The sequence below is a fragment of the Raphanus sativus genome, chromosome 5 (assembly GCF_000801105.2).
Source record: "Raphanus sativus cultivar WK10039 chromosome 5, ASM80110v3, whole genome shotgun sequence".
Lineage (NCBI taxonomy): Eukaryota > Viridiplantae > Streptophyta > Magnoliopsida > Brassicales > Brassicaceae > Raphanus > Raphanus sativus.
Window position 1 is genome coordinate 34,431,759 of NC_079515.1, and position 20,193 is coordinate 34,451,951.

Sequence of the window (20,193 nt, forward strand, 5' to 3'; positions counted from 1 at the left end):
GTTCTCAAGTTTCTAAGGTTGTCTCATTTTTTTAGAAACACCAAACGAATCAAGGGACCAATCATTTTCAATTTCACAAAGAACTCTTTGGTTATTTGATTAAAACAAGTTACATGATTGATAACAGATTCTGCCTATTACAAAGTCTCGTAAAATTCCAAACAATTTTGATATAAATAAAATAAACAGAGAACTGGTAAAAGAAAAACAGAGTAAAGATACCTTGAGAGTACTCCTATGTCAAAGCTTCTCAGTTAATCTAATCATGAAAGAGTTAACAGCAGAAGCATCTAAGACGATCCACGAAGACTCAAACAGCTCATGAAAGTAATCAGCTCTACTCTCTTGAGCTGCTTTTCTAAACGCATTACCAAACGCATTCCCTCTTACTGCACCAAGTCTCGGCTTCCCACAAACTCCAACCACAAGTATCTTCCCTAATTGCTGAGATGCGCAGGCACATAGCATCGGTTTCATCCTAGCTCCTTTCTCCCTCAAAGCATCCATTAGAAAGTAACAGAACTTTGTCAAAGCCTGAGGATATCCCAAATACTTAGCGTCAATGGAATCCTCAACCTTCACCCATCTGAACTTCCTTCCACTTCTGATGCATCCGGTCTTGGTGATTGCTGCGCTTCCTTGTCTTAGAATCGCTCTTTGAACCTTGATTGCTTGCTGCATCCCGGAACGAAGCTTATCAAGATTGTTCAACGACAAAGCATCATAAGCCTCTCCAAACTGCTGCGAAGCAGAGGAGCCACCTGAACCAAGAAACGATTCAAGAAGCGCTGTAATCCCGTAGACAACATCAGCGGCAGAGACCCTTGAGCTGTATCCATGAAGCCGCAGGAAACTCCTGTAGTAGAAATCGTTTAGACCATACTCAGGCAAAAACCGATCAAACTCTTGCTTCATTTTCCTCTTCACCTCGTTGTTCATGTAAGGAAACTTCTGCTGGCACTCGATAAGCGCAAACCCCATACGCGCCAGAAGAAGCTTAAGCTTCTTGATCCCGTTATCACTCCACGTCTTGAGCTTCGTCGCGATGTACGAGGAACAGAGCATGGAGTCAAACAAGTTCCACTCTCTCAGCAGCATAAGCCTAGGCTCTTCTTCGTAAGAGATTCTCGAACAGTCCGGTGCTCGAACCTTGGTTCCGTCTTTCAAAGTAACGGAAGTGACCTTGTCTATGTTCCCGGAGCTGTTGATGTGTTGCTCAAGCTCCATCACCGCAGCTTGGTATCTCTCGTCGGTTAGCCTCTCGTGAACGAACTGATCAGTCAAGGAAACACAAGCCAGCCACAGAAGCTCGTTAGTGTTCTTCCTCAACATATGAGACAGCTCAAAAAGCAAACACCCGGATGGCTTCCCGTGGAAAGTCCCCATCTTGTAGTAATCCCTCTTTAGCTTCTTGAAAAGCTTCACACCATCATCATCACCCGTCTTCCTCCTCTTACTTGGCCTATCACCATCTCCATCATCACTCTCTTCCTCCTCCTCCTCCTCTTCCTCTTCATCACTTTCCTCTTCACTTTCACTCCCATCTCCTCTCTCTTGATGCATCTGATAACTCTCGTTAGCCAACTTCAACACATGGAAATCATAAGCGAGATCCGCTTGCCTCTCATCATCATCAGTGTGAAGCACAACAACCCTCTCATTGCCATCGCTGAGGTTATGCAAATGAATAGGCCTATGACTATCCACCACAAAGACACGAGCTTTAGGACCTAGCTTAAGCACTAGCCTCAAATCACGGTGACAGCCCCAGTTAATCAAAAGTATAGTCACGGGAGTCTCGGAGGAAGAACAGAGGCCAGGACCCGCGTACTTGTGGATCTCGAGAAACGACGAGACGGGGAAACAGGAGTACTGGATCGAATCGGATTCGAGGATGTGAGTGATGACCTTGAGGGCGCAGATCGAGTCGACGTCGGATGAGGAAGGGAATATCAGAAGAGGGTTCTGTGAACCGGAGGAAGCGGCTGATTCGCGGAGCTTGGCGTAAAAGGATTCTACTTTCATGATCCTCACCATGTCCGTGAAATTGGGTTTCGCGCAAAACTTGGATTCGGATTGTGAAGGGGAAAAGCCCTAAATCGAACCCTAATTTGTGTGGAATCTACCCAAAGCAGTGCCCAGAATAGGATTAAGAGAGAGGGAGAGAAGAAACCAAAGCTAAAGTACCTGAGATTCGAGTTCTGTTTAAAGACAATCACATCAACAAAATGAACAAAGATGGAGAGAGATAGAGAGAGAGAGAGAGTGTGTGTGTGTGAGGAAGATGAAGATCTGGTAGAGGTATATGTTCTTCTGCTATTGAAATGTTTTTTTTTAGTATTTTTGGGGGTTAAAATCTTTAAATTTCGAAATGTTTTTGATCGACCGCCAAAACTTTGACGTTGGCGCAGGAGGGAAAGATCCAAAAAATTTGGGTATTTTTGTGGATCGCATCTGTAGACTAGGAGTGATCCGGACCATCCGTTTATACAACTTGCCATAAAAGTTAAATGTTCATTTTTTTTCAGACACTTGCGACTAATCAAAAGTTAAAGTAGCAAATACAATTAACCAGCTGTCTTTTTTATAACGTTTTCTTAAAGCACCATGTACAAAAATGTAGAACAAAACCAAAACAATAACACCAAAAAGGAAATTATATCACCAACTCAACCTTAGAGGAAAGGTCTATGATATTTACACATTAAAAATCAACTTACTATCTATGGAATTGGCTCTGCAAAAACTTGTAGAAAAATTGCCAAAACAAAACAAAACAAAAATTAATATGGTTGTCTCTTTGGTATAAAATATTTTTATGAATCAAAAAATTATTAAAAATATAAACAACAAATAAAACACTCATATACACAAGCTGGTTTTTTGGTTGAAAAATTTGATAAATAAAATTTTAAATTACGTTCTACTAAAAGTATATTTCTTTTTCTACGAAAAATGAGTTAGTAGAAAATGAATTCTAAACTAAACAATTTCATCTACTTTTTTTAAATGAACCTTATACATTTAATCAAAATTTTAGATATGGAGAATGTGAATTCTACTAATTGTAAATATAGTAATTTAATTTTAAAATTCAATTAAACTTTTAAATTGTGTTTAATCTGTTTAATTTTATTAATCAAAGATTAGTTTTGAAAATATGAAAAATTAATACTAAAGGAACAACTCAAAATTTGTATTATACTAAAAAGACAACCATACAGTATTTTTGTTTCGTTTTGGAAAATTTTCTAAATTTGTACACTAGAATTCCCCATTTAATAAAAGAACAAATAGTGAATAAATATTTGGAGGACTCGATGAGTTTAGATTTGTCCACATTTATCGGGAACCAAAGAACTGTACTAAATTGAACAAAAAAAACAATATTTGGTTTGAGTTCGGATCCTATCAACTATGGGAGTGGATTTTATTTTTGTAAAATCAAAAATTGAAATGATATTTAAAAATATTAAAAATATTTAGTTTTAAAACAAACTACCCAAAAAATTGAATTTTCAGAGTATTTTTATCTCAAAAATTTTAAAACTACCTGAATTTTCCCAACTTTATCTAAGACCTTGAAAAATCTGATGTTTAATTCAAAAAGATGAATTTCTAATTTTTTAATTCGAACTAACTAAAAACTGAATAGAAAACGAATGAGATCCGAAATTATTTCAGATATTGTTATCTGAACCGAAAACCGAAATAACCGAATTAATAGTGAATCGACTTTTTTAAAAGTGCAGACAGATCTTAAACCTCTTAAAAACCAGAGAATCAGACCAAATAGAGACTCGAATGTCCAGAGTCACATATGAGCCAATGGTTTATGTGGAAATTTCTCGAGACACGCGGCACAATTGATTGACGAAAACGTAGACAAGTCAACAAAAATCCGACAAGTTGACAAGTCAAAGTCGCACCAGCGTTTCTTTCCTCCTCTTCTTAAAGAGAACCACTGGAGAAAACATAACCCATTACTCCCAACACCGACAAAAAAAAAGGATATGATGATCCTAAGCCATTGTTATTGCGTTTCTGGTTTTATCATTATATATTTATCTCTCTTCTTCCAGACGCTCGCGTCTCCTACGTTCCACTTTTGCCGCCACGACCAGAGGGATGCTCTTTTGGAGTTGAAAGACGAGTTTCCAGTTGACGAGTCTACTAATACATGGATAGCTTCGTGGAATAAGAGCAGTGATTGCTGTCAGTGGAAGGATGTCACCTGTGATGGAAAATATGGCCAGGTGATATCACTCGAACTCAATGAGACTTCTCTCAACAGCTCTTTGAAAAGTAGCAGCAGCCTTTTCAGACTTCAATATCTTCGTCACCTAAACCTTAGCAGTTGCAATCTCCATGGAGAGATTTCTTCTTCATTAGGTAACCTTTCTCGTCTCACTTCCGTTGACTTTTCTTATAATAAACTGGTCGGCGCTATTCCAGTTTCATTAGCCAAGTTAACAAAGCTTTCCTATCTTAGCCTCACCTCTAATAACTTCACATCCACGCTTCCACCAGACTTGAGTGGATTCCACAACTTAGAGCATTTTGATGCCAGTAAAAACTCATTTATCGGGCCTTTCCCTAAATCCTTGTTCTCGATTCCTTCGTTACGATCTGTAAATTTGGGAGATAACCAGTTCACAGGACCTATAGAGTTTGTGAATACATCTTCATCTAAGCTTCATTTTCTTGGTCTTTCCCGTAACAAATTTGAAGGCCTAATCCCTGAATCTATATCTAAATTTCTCAACCTCAGACAATTATATATGAGCCGAAACAATATAACAGGGTCAATTCCTAGATCTATATCAAAGTTGGTCCACCTCACAGATTTACATCTTTCCAACAACAAGTTAAAAGGCCAAGTGCCAAGTTTCTTATGGAGACTGACAACGATGACTCTTTCTCACAATCATTTCACCAGTTTTGAAAACTCTTCACAGGAAACACTGATCCAAATACTGGATCTAAGTTATAATTCATTTCAAGGACCGTTTCCTCATTGGATCTGCAACTGCAAGCATAAAGGGTTGAGATATTTAGATTTGTCCAGCAATCTCTTCAATGGCTCGATTCCTCCATGTTTAAGCAACTCTATTGTCTCTCTTACGGAGCTAAGTCTACGTAACAATAGCTTCAGTGGACTTCTTCCAGATATATTCGTCGATGCTACCAAGTTACGATCATTAGACGTTAGTCGCAACCAGTTGGAAGGAAAGTTCCCAAACTCCTTGATACACTGCAAAGCTCTACAACTTTTGAACGTGGAAAGCAACGGAATCAACGACGAGTTTCCGTATTGGTTAGGATCTCTACCGTCGCTAAACGTTCTCATACTCAGATCGAACGAGTTCCACGGGCCGTTGTATCGTCTCCACGTGTCCTCCAGCGGGTTTCAGAGTTTGAGAGTGATCGATGTTTCGCGTAACGACTTCTCCGGAACTCTCCCGCCTCGCTATTTTTCCAGCTGGCGCGCGATGACCACGTTGACCGAAGGAAAAAATTATGACTACGTGGTAAACTTCGTCAAGTATTATTCTAGCTACCTGCTGCTCTATCGCTCGATGGAGATGGTGAACAAAGGAGTGGAGACGAGGTTCGAACGCATCCAAAAAGACTTCAGAGCCATAGACTTTTCTGGAAACAGAATCCACGGCGAGATTCCTGAATCTTTGTCCCTTTTGAAAGGACTGCGTCTACTCAACTTGTCAGGTAACGCCTTCGCAAGTGATATCCCACGGTCATTGGCGAATTTGACGAATCTCGAGGCACTAGACCTCTCGAGAAATAAACTGTCAGGTCAGATCCCTCGAGATTTTGGTGAACTCTCCTTCCTGTCATACGTGAACTTCTCTCATAATCTTCTCCACGGTCCAGTGCCACGAGGCACACAGATTCAGAGGCAGGAATGTTCTTCGTTCTTGGACAACCCTGGACTCTACGGACTTGAAGAGATCTGTCAGCAAACCTATAGCTTGAATCCTACGACAATACAGCAAGTCCAAGAACATTCGGAGACAGAGGAACAAATGTTCAGCTGGTTAGCAGCCGGAACAGCCTATGGACCTGGTGTATTCTGTGGATTGGTAATCGGACATATTTTCCTTTCACACAATCATGCATGGTTCATAAAAACCTTTGGTCGAAGAAAACGAGTCTCTACAAGGACTCGTTGATTCTTCGTGTGTTTTCCAAAGTTCTAGTTTGTGTGTGTGTTGTTTTAATGTAATTCCTGTTTACTGTTTTTGTAGTAAATATATCTTGTAAGTTTTGTGTTCAATAAAAATTTATGCGTTAGTTTTCTAGTTACTGTATTTGGTGTAATATAAACCCTTCAACAAAAAAGAGACATGACGTTATATATGCCAAAGTTATTGCCAAATTGAGTTCACGCTTAGCTCAAGCTTTATAGATACAAGAAGAAAGATTAACAAACAATCAGTGTAAACATAGACAACTTCTTGAAGATCGTAGGAGAGCTAAGTCATCTTAGTATTAAAGTGCCATAGGAACTACAACTAGTGCTACTTTTTAATGCTTTACCAGTGAGGTATGACCAGTTGAAGATGTTATAAGTTTTAAGGAAAAGGAAGTAAAAACAGATTAGGGGATCTACATGTTCCAAGTTGCTCAAAAAAAAAAAAAAAGATCTACATGTTCCAAGTTTTGCCTCCCCCAAAAAGTTTATAAACATTAGAGTATGATCAGTTGAAGATGTTACAAGTTTTAAGGAAAAGGAAGTAAAAACAGACTAGGATCTACATGTTCCAAGTTTTGGCTCGTTGATACTTCAAATACATTTTTGATAATAAACTCAAAAGCTACAGAGCACAACGGAAATACTCCAGCGACCGATCATAATTGCAATTAGAATGAGAATACTCTAGTCTACAATACTCCATTAACCAAATTGGTGAGCCCGTACCTACCAAGATATAATGAAACTGCAAGCAGAAGCAGGTCCAAAACTGGAACGTACGTGCAGAATGAAAACACCAAAAGTAAAATGAAAAATAACAAAACATACATACAAAGGCTATATAGTATATAAGTTTTATGACTGATATGCCTTATTCCATCTAAAGTTACTCGACCGTCTGATAATTAAGATTACAACACACACATATTTCTCGATAACTATACACACAATTATTCCCGAAACAAACGTTTTCCCTTTTCATTTTCCTCCAAAGCCGAAGCAGCAACACTGTCAATTACGGAAAAATAAAAAACAAATTTACAAAAAAAAAAGATATTTTCATGTGAGAAGAAGCAACGAGGTTGAAGGAGCGAGAGTGCCTTACTTTGGAACTGCTGGAAGGGCTATTACGGGAGCTGGCGTGAGTTGGCGTTCTTGAAGACCCACTCACGTTATTAGCTCCAGTGCTTCTCTCTTCACGGACTTTGTTGAAAATGTGTGTATATCCATCAGCTGACGCCGGATTATTCTCATCCCAATCACCGAATTTCGGCACCACCGTCACTTTTTCAGGCTGTAAAAACATTTTGAAACCGTTAAATTCCAGTTTATTATGGAATTCCAACTTAAAATCAATTGGTCATGTAACCTTTATAACCCTTAAATTCTCGACATGAGATATTTTATCCATAATAGATTTTAGATAATTAGACAAATAGTTGTGGAACACAAAAGCCTCAAAAAGGTGAGATCTTACGCTTTCGTCAGGTCTAAGGTTTGGTTTGGGCTTTGATCTTGCAGCGCCGCCATCATATGAGTTCTTATGCAATGGGGACTTATTATCGTAGCTATTGTTCTGAGAAGACTTTCCTTGTCTTTTCTCGTTTGATGAACTCCCACTATCACCACCACCACCACCACCAAACTGCTTCAGCTCGCTCTCTTCTCGGCTTCTCGTCCCTTCGCGCGACTTTCTAACCGGGTGGTCAACAACTTCCTCAGGTTTGGTCCTCGAATCCGAGTTATACTCCGGGTCGTTCGGGTTCGTTACTCTACTCCCTGGGGCGGCGCGTCCTTTACGCGCTTTCTCAAAGTAAGCCGTGTAAGGAACATTCTCCTCTCCTTCCCAGTTCCCAAACTTTGGAACATTCGAACGCTCCTTTGCAATTTTAATTACATAGAAACAAAATTCAAAATCAGCTCTCAACAACAAAACAAAAGGGTATAATCGGAATAACGAACTCTAGAGAACGATTCTTATTACAGAACAAGATTTGCAACAAGACAAACATCTCTTTTGCAGTTTCCTTGTCACTAAGATATTTTCTTATCTAATCTAGCAAAATCAGAATTTGAATCGAATCGTGATTTTTCAGAGAAACTTACTGCCATGAGAGAAGCTAGTCCAGAGAGAGGATACCTTTAGGAAGAAAGAGAGATGATATGTGATAAGGAGAATTGACGAAGAAGAAGAAAGAGAAGAGGTTTATCAAACGTTGACTAGTGTGATACTTGACTTTTCAATTCTATTGTCTTTGCCTCACTTCATTTTCTAATTATTTTTTCAGATGAGAAGAATAATACTAGTAATATATTATTTTCCTGTAAAATAGTTTTTGTGTGAAAAACACTCAACGCCGTTACCGTTAGTGGCGGCTTGATGGCCATGTTATAATGTTTCCTCTTAAAGTTGTAATTAATTATCTATGGTTTATTTGTACGATTTAGATCAGCCGTGGGTCTAAATTTAGTGATAATAGTAGAAATTGGTGGATTTCTTTTTGTTCTGTGTAAACGAGTGTATACATGATGTTGCAAAACTGATTTAGTATAAATTTTGTTATTTTTCATATTTAAACTAGTAATAAGTTTTACAGTTTTAACTGATTCTTGTCAAAAGTTCTGTATTTCCTTTTTTAATTTTATCAGAGGGACTGAGGGAGTTAGGTTTTTTAACACTTTTTCTTTAAACTATATCCACCCGTTTATGTCAAAAATCATAATATATGATAAGTTTGTTTTTCTAGTGGGTTTTCTCTGATTTCTCTTTGTTTGTTGTTGGAAGATTTCTTCAACTTTTTATATATATTTGAAACAGGTGTTTGATTTGGAGTGGGATAGTGTAGTTTTTTGTGGTTGCTGATTATAGAAAAAATTTAATGTCTAAGATTAACAGATTTATGAGTGGTTAATATTTCTAAAGTTGATTGTTTTTTTCAAATGTTTGCAATGGATAAGCGGTAATGGCCATACCATGTCGCCTAAAGAGGATGAACTAGAAAAAAAAAAGAGGATGAACTGTTCGATATGCAAGACTTTTCCCGACTTTTCAGAGTTCTGTTGAAGCGAGAAAAATGTTTGCAGCCTGATAGGAATACATTGCCGACATAAGACTTTGCTTGCTTTATGCGCTTCTAGTTATAAACCACACGTGGTCTCAGTCCACCACACTCCACACAAGTTTTTTTTTGTCCTTTTCTTTTTGTTAATAACCAGCGACAACCACACAAGTGTCACATACTTAAGTAGTAGCACTTTTTTTTCTTCGAGAAAAGTATAGGAAATAAGGTATGGAGTGCAAATAAGATAGATTTTGTGTGTATGGAGTGCAAATATTCTACTAGATTTGAGGGGAAAATACATGATCAAGTGTCAACATGCGATTGTTTTCTTTTCTCACAAAGAAATAAAAAATATCTGAGGGGGAAAATACTATGATCAATCAGCTAATTTAGTTTCACAAATTCTTGAATACTATGTCTTAACAAAAAAAAATTCAAGGAAAATAAACAGAACAAAAATGACAAATTAATTTTTAACTCAAGGTGTATCTTCTGTTTAACATGTTTAACACCAAGAATTTATTAATTAAGTTTAGAAGAATACGATGGAAGATGAGTAGCGTTGATTATTCTAGTAAATCCTTGTTAACCACACTAGCTTGATTGATTCTAACTCATATATGTGGAGCAGTGGAGGTTGATTGAAAATAAGTGGTACAAAATTAAAAAAATCGCATGTATTTATATGGTGGTTAAGAATGGAAGCAGACAGAGAAAAGAGACATTCTAGTTCCTGAACATTTGGTAAACTTCTCTAACATTGCTAACTTTTGTTATATTCTGCCATAGGTACTTTATTCAACAAAAAGAAAGATAGGAAAAGGTATGGACTTGGAAAAGATTGTAACAAATATTATTTCTTCTCCCTCGTGTAGACCCCCCTATTAGAGGAGATGGAACAGGTTTTGGTTCTGATTATCATTTTGTTGAGCTTGGCTTCATCCGGAAGATGCAGCGATGTTTATAGCAGGAACGACTTCCCGAAGGGCTTCGTCTTCGGATCAGCCGTTTCTGCTTTTCAGGTTTGGAACTAGAACTAACTCACATGGATTTTGATAATCTGAATATGGTTTTAAACTCTTAAAAAGTGGGAAGGTGCTGTTGATGAAGACGGAAGAATGCCTAGCATTTGGGATACATACGTTCACTCTAGTACATAAAATCTTTTCACTAAACATTTTAAGGTTAAACACAAAGATATTTTCTGCGGGTTAGTAACAATCAAAGTTCTTAACGTTTGCAGGTGATGGACCTACCGGAGATATAGCATGTGATGGGTATCACAAATATAAGGTTTGCCTACTGATCCAAATTTGATGACTATCATAATAATTTAGCTAGCTATAAATAATATAACATGTTGAAAACGTGACAATGCTGCAGGAGGACGTAAGGCTGATGTATAACATGGGTTTAGATGCATTCCGACTCTCTATCTCGTGGCCGCGGCTTATACCAAGTGTGTGTGTGTGTGTGTGTGTGTTTCTTTGCTACAACTCGAGTTTCTTACCTTCACTTGAGTTTTAAAGGCCTTTGGTTTTTCAGGTGGAAGAGGTCCTGTAAATCCAAAGGGGTTACGCTTCTACAAAGACCTCATAGATGAGCTCATAAGACACGGTAAGAATAAGATTATGCTTCTCATAACCATATTTGGTTTGATTATGGTCTTGGAACGAACATGAATTGATCTGTTTGGTATGAATGGGTGAGTACAGGAATAGAACCGCATGTCACTTTGTTTCACAATGATCTACCTCAGGTTCTTGAAGATGAATACGGAGGATGGATTGACAAGAAAATCATGTAAAACCAAACATTTTCTCGCAACTAAAATTTGTACTCATAAATAACTCCAAGACTGAAGTGTGTGCTATATATCATATCTTAAATGATCTATTTGTGGCAGCGATGACTTCACGGCGTTTGCAGACGTTTGCTTCAGAGAGTTTGGCGACAAAGTGAAATCCTGGTGGACAATTAACGAGCCCAATATGCTAGCTTGGGGAGGTTACGACTTGGGAGTCTTCCCTCCTATGCATTGTTCTCCTCCATTTGGGATAGGCAACTGCTCCAGAGGAAACTCTTCAACTGAGCCATATATTGCACTCCATAACATGTTGCTTGCACATGCATCTACCGCAAGATTGTATAAGCAAACGTATAAGGGTATCATCAGCTTACACACGTATATATCCATAATCTCTTGAATGCTTAATTTTACCTCTATGTTTATCTCGTGAGATGGTGTAGGATAAGCAGCATGGATCTGTAGGTATAACTTTATTTGCATACTGGATGGTTCCCTTCACTAGCTCTGAAGAGGACAAGATCGCAACTCAAAGAGCCAAAGATTTCTTCTTAGCTTGGTTTGTTGAACACAATTTATCATCTCTAATTTCTTTTCGTTTAGTTATATATTCATCCCTTCTTAGGCTGCTCCAGCCTAAAGGGCAAGCTCTGCTCAGCCACTTGAAACATTAGCTTGAAGCCTCTAATTATTTTTTGAATTTTTTTATATAGGAATAAATCTCCAAATTAAGGGGGAAAAATTTGTAATTTTTTTTAAAGAAATGCTTATAGCCTCCAAAACCTCAGATCCAGTCAAGAATATTTTCATCTCTGAATATCCTAGGGTGTTGCACCCGCTGGTGTTTGGGGACTATCCTGATGTGATGAAGAGAACCGCGGGGGAGAGGTTACCAAGCTTTTCGAAAGAAGAATCAGAACTCGTTAAAGGCTCATCCGATTTCTTGGGACTCATTCACTATACAGCAATGTACGCGGCACACTTATCTACTAGTATCCACGCAGGAGATTTTAATTCAGACATGAATGCTTTACTACTACGTATGCTTTTCTTTCATGGGATGTGTGTGTTTATATCTACCATAGTACCATACCATATTCCGTAGCTGATTTTTTTTTGTTCATTTTGCTGGACAGCCTTTGGGAATTCTACACTGTTCAAGGTGTGTTTCCAAAAGACTGCCAATATTCAAAAGCACGTTTCTAAACCCTAACACTCTTTTCATTATTGTCATATATCTACAGTTTGATGTGCTTCCATGGGGTCTTGAAGGAGTGTTGGAATACATAAAGCAGAACTATGGCAATCCTCCTGTCTACATTCTTGAAAATGGTATTCGTCTCTCTCTCACTTGTTCTTTACTTTTATAGTTTCAAAACATTACAAAAATACTGAGAGTTTCTATATATGTAAAAAATACACAATTAGGTACACCAACTAACCAACATTCATCTCTTAACGACATCGGAAGAGTTGAATACCTTCATGCGTATATTGCTGCTGTGCTCAGTTCAGTGAGGTGTGGTGTACTATAATAATATTCTCTTTCAAGAAAAACTTGTCTCTTACGTCACAAGATTGATTTATTATGTAGGAATGGGTCAGATATAAGAGGCTATTTCCAGTGGTCGTTCATGGATTTGTACGAGTTTATCGATCCCAATTACACATATGGATTGTACTATGTGAATTTTAGCGATCCAGAACGTGCAAGATCTCCAAAAACCTCTGCTCTTTGGTATACTGCTCTTCTCCAAGGATCAACCGTTAGTTCACAAAAGCTAAAGAGCCTCTCCGTGTCTTCTTCTCCTGCTCTTTCTTTTCAGTAAAATAGAAAATAGACTCGGATATACGTAGATAAGGCAAAATGTTGCATGTATGATGTACTTATATAGTGTGGGCTTCGTCGCCTAAAGGATGTATAGACTTCCATACCATAATCTTTTCAAGGACTGTAACTTTGTAAACATTCAGAAACGGATGTACATGTATACACATCTCTCATCTCAGAACTCAAGTCCCTCAACACTTGCAACATCTGATGATGCTCATGGTGCCTCAGATCCTCCATGAGAAAAGTTCTAAGCTGTCCATTCACCTCGATCACACTGTACCCTGGTACTTTCTCCATGGCCCCACTTCTCATCATCTTCCTCACTTTGGCCACTTCCTTCCACTTTTTCGCAGTTGCAAAGAAGTTACAAACCAGCGTCTGGACTCCGGTGCTATCCGGATTCAACTCTAGAATCCTATCAGCAGCTCTCTCACCAACCGATAGGTTCCTATGGATAATGCATCCTGAGAGAAGAGCAACCCAAACGGGTAAAGAACTATCAAGTTTCTCGGAGTTTATCACGTCGAGAGCTTCTTCCACTCTCCCTGAACGTGCAAGAAGATCAATCAAACAAACGAAATGCTTTTCGCTCGGTTTGATATTGTATCTGTTTCTCATGGCGCTGAACCAATGCTGGCCTTGTTCCACTAGACCTAAGTGGCTAAACGCAGAGAGAAGAGACGCAAACGTGGCGTGGTCGGGTTCTATGTCTGATTCCGTCATTTTCACGAACATGGATACAACTTCTTCACCGTCTCCGTGGATTCCATAACAAGATATCATCGTGTTCCAACAAACCAAGTCTTTCCTTCTTGTCTGATCGAAAATTTCTCTCGAACTTGCAATAACGCCGCATTTTGAGTACATGTCCATCAGAGCAGTAGCACTTACTCTGTCAAGAAAGTGCCTTTTCAAGATATAACAGTGTATCGATCGACCTGTCTTTAACGATCCGACTTGAGAACAAGCCAAGAGTACTCCAACGAGAGCCACAAGATCCGGTTGAAACCCAACGCTCTGCATCTCCACTACAGCTTCAAAGGCTTTATCAGCTAACCCGTTTTGAGCAAACCCAGAGATCAACGAACCCCACGAGACCGCGGTTTTAAACATCATCCTACTGAACACCCTCGAAGCAAGCTCTATAAACCCAACCTTTACATACATATCAACCAACGTGGTTTCAACCACAACATTCATAGGAAGACCTGTCCTGATCAAATAACCATGCACAGAACAACCCATTCTCTGATCTCCGAGATCAGCAGAAGCTTGCAAGAGACCAATCATCACCACCCCATCTCTACCAAACCCTTCCCTTTGCATTCCTCTGTAGAACTCAACCGCCTTCAACGACTCACCAGCTTGTGCAAACCCTGTCACCATCGTTGTCCAACACACAAGATCCCTTTTCTTCATCTTCCCAAACAGAGCTTCAGCTTCCTCAATCTTCCCGCGCTTCATGTACAGATTCAACACAGATGAACACACAAAGACATCGTTTTCATACCCACATTCCACAGCTTTACACCACACCGCCTCTCCTCTCTCCAACACCATCATAGCATTATTCAAGCACGCCTTGATCGTCATAGTGAACGTCGAGCTATCTGGCCGAACGCCTTCGTCTATCATCTCGTCGTAAAGGCTCAGAACCTCGTCTGGTTTGTTTCCACGGGAATACGCCGCGACCATGGAGTTGTAAACAGATACGTTTCTCTGAGGTAATTTGTCGAACACCTTGCGGGCGTGCGAGATCTCGCAGATTCGTACGAAGGAAGAGACGAGGTCGCGCGCGATGAAGCTTCCATGAAGTAAGTGACCGGCGGTGATTGCGAAGGCGTGGATCTGAGTGATGTGACGCTTGTGTTTGGTAGCTGATAGTAGGAATTTGAGGCGTCTTGGACACAGAAGAGTCCGATGTACTAACATGCAGAAAAGTTTTGTTGTTTTTTTTTGTTCTCTTTCGGACCAAAACCAGTCAGAATCTTCAGACCAATCCGATGGTACTATCAGATCCAACTTTGCTAACCAAAACGAACCGGACTGATTTTACCCCAAAAAGAAACAACTTTTTTTCTTTTTTCTTTTTGATCAAAAGAGTAAACATATTCATGATATAAAAATCATGTGTTAGAAGGTTAGTCATTAGATTCTGGAGCTCTAAGATAATTTAATCAAAAATGATGAAATTTGGATTGAACATTAGTATTTTACGGTTAACTATATATTATTTACATATACTTTTCTGAGCATCAGTGTTTTTTTTTTGTAACTGGCTTCAACAAATAAGGTATAGTGGAAGCATTAATGTTTTACATACACATTAATCATACTTTTTTGGCAAAGTTTCAAGCCCCCAAAATCTTAGCCATAAAATAAATTTGTAAGTTATTGAAATACTATTTCAAGTATAATACTTGAAAACCAAACATATGTGAGCACTGTTGTGAAAAAACAAATCAAAATTGTACAACTTCGAAGCAACACAACACTTCGTTTCATTCATAGAAATTGACCTAACAATTACACTTATTCAAAGTTCCATCTAACACGTCGATGTATATTATATTTAATTAAGATTCGATTTAAACAAAGTTGACTGATATCCTCTCCGGCTCTTGCAATCTTTAAACTTTAAGCGGCCCCAAATCGTCATCTCTCATGCTATTAATTTATTTTTAAAATACACTGATTAATATTCGAATCTACGTCCGAAGATGCATTTCTCTTATATACACGAGATAATTGTCAACTGAATTCAACAATCGCCAACAATTATATTTCAACCTCCTCTATAAATACCACCATCGCCGCAACAAATATCATCATCAATTAATTCAGGTTCTATCAAATCGTTAAAAAGAACCAAAATTATTTAGACAAAAAAAAGAACAAAAATTATTTTAAATAATATAAGTCGATTGTATGGATCATAGATTGATCTATGATCACCTAATCCGATCATAACGTTTTATATTGTAACTAAATTCAAACTAAAAATCAAAAACTAAAAGTATAAATGCTAGTTGATCCAATCTAAAATAATTAAACGGATACCACAAAAATGAACATTTTATCTATTAAATTTGATTTATTATTCATTTTGATTTGATTTGAAAATCTGGATGTCTGTAATTCTTTGAAACAAATCAAATATTTAGAATTAATATCTGTTAAAACGAACCAAACAAATATCAAATCAATATATACCCACAATTAAATATGGATATATGCTATGCTCTTGTTTTATACAATATAGGTATATTTACAATTTAATATATAGTTACATATATAGATTTATTTAATTATTGTTTTAAGATATAATTTTATTTAAAAATTAATTATAAAAGTTTTAAACTAAGAAACAAATATAATTCTTTTTTTTGTTAAAAGGATTGAACAAATATAATTCTTTATATATGAAAAATAGAATTTCTTTAGTTTTGTATTTTATTAAAATAATTAATTTAATTTTTATGAAATAAATAGTTTCAATAATTGTTACTTTAAAATTTATATTATGCAAAGGTATTTTAAAAAATAAACCTATATAGTTTTTTCTAATTTACATGTATTGAACAAAATATATGAGGTATACATAAATATTGGTAAATAGTCATAACTATTTATAAATTTTCAGGATAGCTATATTTTCTGAAAAACGTAAATTAGAAAATTATATATTAATTAAATTATAAATACTAAAAATTATAGTATTATGATCAGCTCCTTACGCACCCCTGGATACCACATTTATTCAAAGTTCTATCTAATACGTCGGTGTATATAATATTTAATTGAGATTTAATTTAAGCAATGTTGACTATGTTCCGCTCCAGTTCGTCCAGTCCTTAAACAAAGTTGACTGATGTTACTAACCGGTTCTTACAAGGTTTTTAAATGACTGGAACCAAATCCTTGTTTTTCCTGCTATTAGTTTATTTGAAAAACATAGCTTAAGAACCGAGTCCACGTAAGAAATGCATTCTATTATTTCTACGAGATAAATGTCAACAAAGTTCAACAGTCGCCACCATTATATTTCAAAATCTTTTTCCACTATAAATACCACCATCGCCACGACAAATATCATCATCAAATAGTTCAGGTTCTAACTTATATGCGTAACTAAGGGTACAAATCCATTTCTTCTATTCAAGTCATACCTCTATTATTCTTCAGATAACCATGAAAACATGTCGTGCATTGATTCTTTCATTAATGTTTCTGCTACTAATCGGGTTCTACCTTCCGGCAAACGAAGCGTTTAGGTTTTTACCAAAAGAACGTCTTGGCAATCTACAGTTTCTACAAAGAGGTGAACTCACTCCTTCCGATCCATCAAGCTGCACACACATCCCCGGAGGCCACGGGCCGCCTTGCCCAATCCAATAACGCCATTTTGCTGGCCACGGGCAGGGTGGTATGGCCAGGACACGGACTTAGTTACGTACTACGACATGTTCACAGTCACGTCTACTCATGAAGAATACTTTTATAATAAGTCATTTTTATGTTTCTTATGATTCAAAGTTTCATACTGTATAGTGTTGTTTTCTATGCTTAACATTCATTTGTTCAATTTCGAAATTGTAAATTAAATTTTCTTTTATTTATTGATTTATACTTATCAGTTGAGACTGAATGAAATGTCACATTTGTATCTCTTAACTATATCAACATACTTATTTTTGTTTATCCTGAATTGATTTCCTTCATTCATCTCTCAATTTTTTTTTTCTAATCAAGTATCCATTTGGATGTAGATTTATCTGAAACTATTTGAAACTTATTTTTATCGTTAAAGGTGAAAAAATTGAAACTAGCTAATACAGAAAGGTTAATTTGACTTTTATATGAAGATGGAGTCGTGCACGTTATTTTCATATAAAATTTTCAACTACTATAAGCTTGTTTAGCCTTTTTTATGGAAACACCTTTGCAATATAAGCTTGTTTTGCCTTCTCTATATACTATTGCTTGTAGAATTGCTTCCGGTTTGACATAAGTTTTTGAAAGTATAGTTAGAAAAGAAAATATTATCATATATATCATCTTGGTTTAATATCTGTTTGAGGTACTATATATATATATATATATGTTGCACATATACAAGCTGGTTCAATATACGAAAGAAAGTTATAAAGGAGACAGAGAGATAAGAATGTCTTTAAATTCTCCTTGCATATCTCACACGTCAATTCTCGTTAACCCCTACCCATCACCATTCTCTGTTTCTTGATTTTTCAAGGTGTAGTTATCAATTAATCTCTCTCATCTACAATAGCTAATATATGCTGATTCGATCAGACTATGGGTAAGAAGTAAGAACATAATGATTTTGTATATGGGAAACGTAGACTAGTCATACTTGCAAGATTTGTCCAGTCGGAATATTTTAGTAACACTTACTCGAACAAAAAGCTGAGACACGAAAAAGTTCAAAAATGTGTAACAACAAGTTAAATTTCTGGAGTTTACATAAAATCTATGCTCGTCTCCTCCATTAACTAACAACAGAGTAAACTGGTAAACTTTCCAGCAGATATTGTATCCAGGCACCAAACTGAATCGGTAGGGTTTCCGAGCATCGAAAATCCAGAGATTAAGCTGGCAACTGGAGCTTTTTGTTGTTCTTCCAGCTGCAAACATAAAAACGAGAAAAGAGCAGTCAAAAGCAGAGGATTAGAGTTAAGGAATAACTAAGTTAGGAACATGAGTAGAAGATCTGTTTTACCTTAGGAAATAATAATAGAAGAAGTCGGCATAGAGCAATGTCTGAACAAACCCCGCGATCCATGCTGCAATCATATGGTTATCACACAGTTCCAGTTGAAATGTCAGAGCATAAAGCATAATTAAATAAAAAAAATACAACAGATATTTTGCAAAAACGTGAATACTGAGAGGGAATGATGCAGCACGCGTTCTACAAGAGTCATGTAAGTAACCAAGAGGCTAAACATATATACTAAATCACTGAAATCCAAATGCTGACTCTACATGACCTTAAGTGCTACACGGAGGGATGGGGATACACATAAAAATGCTCATGAGTATGTAAAATAGGGTGGAGGGTTAAGGTAGTCATACTTATCCAGTGAACGAAGTGTGGCTCAGTGAAGTAACGGTAGATCCAGTTTAAGATGTACAATCCCCTGTACCCACTGCAAGAAGATGACGATAGAACACACAAATGAAGATCAGCCAAAGAAGAAGCAAGAAACACTTTACAAAGAAAGCAAGCTTATGAGATGAGACTGTACCCAAGGAGGAATATGTATTGGCCGGTCAAGTTATCGATATTTCTAGTCCTTTGAAGCAAGACAAGCTGAGGTAATATAGCAACAGCCTCCAAGTACAACGAAAACGTCCACAGTACCTGATACGTTGTAAAGCATATAATAAATAACCCATTACACAAAAAGTAGCAGTTTCTTTAACAAGAGGAGAAACAAACAAACAAACAAAGCAACCTCAAGAAAGGTGAACTTTTCGTGAATGAGAAGAGCCAAGAGAAGGCAAGGAAGGACAAGGAACCAATGACGAAAGGTATCTTGCTCCCTGTCGTAAGTCCTTTGGACGGCCTTGTGATACCTCATGTACCAAACAATGGAGAAGGAGCTTCCTAAGAAGACCAACTTCATGAAGGTGTTGTAGACGGAGACAAAGCTCGTGAAAATATCCAGATAACGCGTCGCGAATACAATGGCGTAGAGCTCTTGAGTCTTCAATGACACACCTGAATTAAACCAAAACGCATTTGCAAAAAATTAATTCATAAACCTAACGAATCGAATCGGATCCGTCATTTCTACAAATTGAAACCGACTGTTTGGATTTTACAGAATCGAACCGAATCGAATCAGAAGGTCAACGTCGAGAGATTCGATTAGGCAAAATGGAACGAAAACTGTGAGAAAATTAAGCCTAAGGATGAAGGAGAATGAAGATAGTTACCAGCGCAGGATTTGATGGTGTGGATCTTGAGGAGCAAGACGAGGACACTGGCCAGGTGAGTCATATCACCTGCTAATCTGAAAATGTTCATCTTTCTTCTTCTTCGATCGATCCGTGAAAGTGCTAGATCTCGTTCGTCAGTGCCGTTTCCACGAACTTCTCCTCTGGTAAGAAAAGGGTCCCGTAAGAAAATGAAGGAAACTTCTCGTTGTTGGGCCTACTTTTGGGTAATACTACTATCTTGTTATCGGTTTGATACATAACCGATTTTAACTAAAAGTAAAATAACTTTCTTTACAGAATTGATTACTGA

General features: G+C 37.3%; 6 protein-coding genes and 1 pseudogene across 6 annotated transcripts; 3 read left to right on the forward strand and 4 right to left on the reverse strand.

Annotated features, from left to right (window-relative positions):
• Window positions 1–71: 71 nt before the first annotated feature.
• On the reverse strand, window positions 72–2,308 carry LOC108863433 (uncharacterized). Its single transcript, XM_018637855.2, has one exon. It carries the CDS (start codon window positions 2,035–2,037, stop codon window positions 241–243), a length of 1,797 nt encoding a protein of 598 aa, XP_018493357.1. The 5' UTR covers window positions 2,038–2,308; the 3' UTR covers window positions 72–240.
• A 1,691-nt stretch (window positions 2,309–3,999) lies between these two features.
• Window positions 4,000–6,320, forward strand: LOC108862606 (receptor-like protein 11). Its single transcript, XM_018636793.2, has one exon. The coding sequence runs from the start codon at window positions 4,014–4,016 to the stop codon at window positions 6,189–6,191; it is 2,178 nt and encodes a 725-aa protein (XP_018492295.1). The 5' UTR covers window positions 4,000–4,013; the 3' UTR covers window positions 6,192–6,320.
• Window positions 6,321–6,951: 631 nt separating this feature from the next.
• On the reverse strand, window positions 6,952–8,487 carry LOC130512931 (RPM1-interacting protein 4-like). The gene is made up of 4 exons (XM_057011434.1): window positions 8,321–8,487; window positions 7,692–8,093; window positions 7,320–7,508; window positions 6,952–7,222 (listed from the first exon to the last, which is right to left on the reverse strand). Exons 1-4 carry the CDS (start codon window positions 8,324–8,326, stop codon window positions 7,193–7,195), a joined length of 627 nt encoding a protein of 208 aa, XP_056867414.1. The 5' UTR covers window positions 8,327–8,487; the 3' UTR covers window positions 6,952–7,192.
• Window positions 8,488–9,667: 1,180 nt separating this feature from the next.
• LOC130512930 (beta-glucosidase 3-like) lies at window positions 9,668–13,052 on the forward strand (annotated as a pseudogene).
• Window positions 12,999–14,969, reverse strand: LOC108858833 (putative pentatricopeptide repeat-containing protein At3g25060, mitochondrial; the record flags this gene model as incomplete). Its single annotated transcript, XM_018632700.2, has 1 exon — window positions 12,999–14,969. A coding segment is annotated over one exon (1,941 nt), but the record flags the coding sequence as incomplete, so codon positions are not given.
• A 2,065-nt stretch (window positions 14,970–17,034) lies between these two features.
• Window positions 17,035–17,575, forward strand: LOC108860856 (uncharacterized). Its single transcript, XM_018634707.2, has one exon. It carries the CDS (start codon window positions 17,109–17,111, stop codon window positions 17,313–17,315), a length of 207 nt encoding a protein of 68 aa, XP_018490209.1. The 5' UTR covers window positions 17,035–17,108; the 3' UTR covers window positions 17,316–17,575.
• Window positions 17,576–18,242: 667 nt separating this feature from the next.
• On the reverse strand, window positions 18,243–20,022 carry LOC108856760 (ER lumen protein-retaining receptor B). Its single transcript, XM_018630640.2, has 6 exons — window positions 19,881–20,022; window positions 19,397–19,662; window positions 19,187–19,302; window positions 19,014–19,087; window positions 18,658–18,721; window positions 18,243–18,562 (listed from the first exon to the last, which is right to left on the reverse strand). The coding sequence occupies exons 1-6, from the start codon at window positions 19,969–19,971 to the stop codon at window positions 18,526–18,528; spliced, it is 648 nt and encodes a 215-aa protein (XP_018486142.1). The 5' UTR covers window positions 19,972–20,022; the 3' UTR covers window positions 18,243–18,525.
• Between the last annotated feature and the right edge of the window lie 171 nt (window positions 20,023–20,193).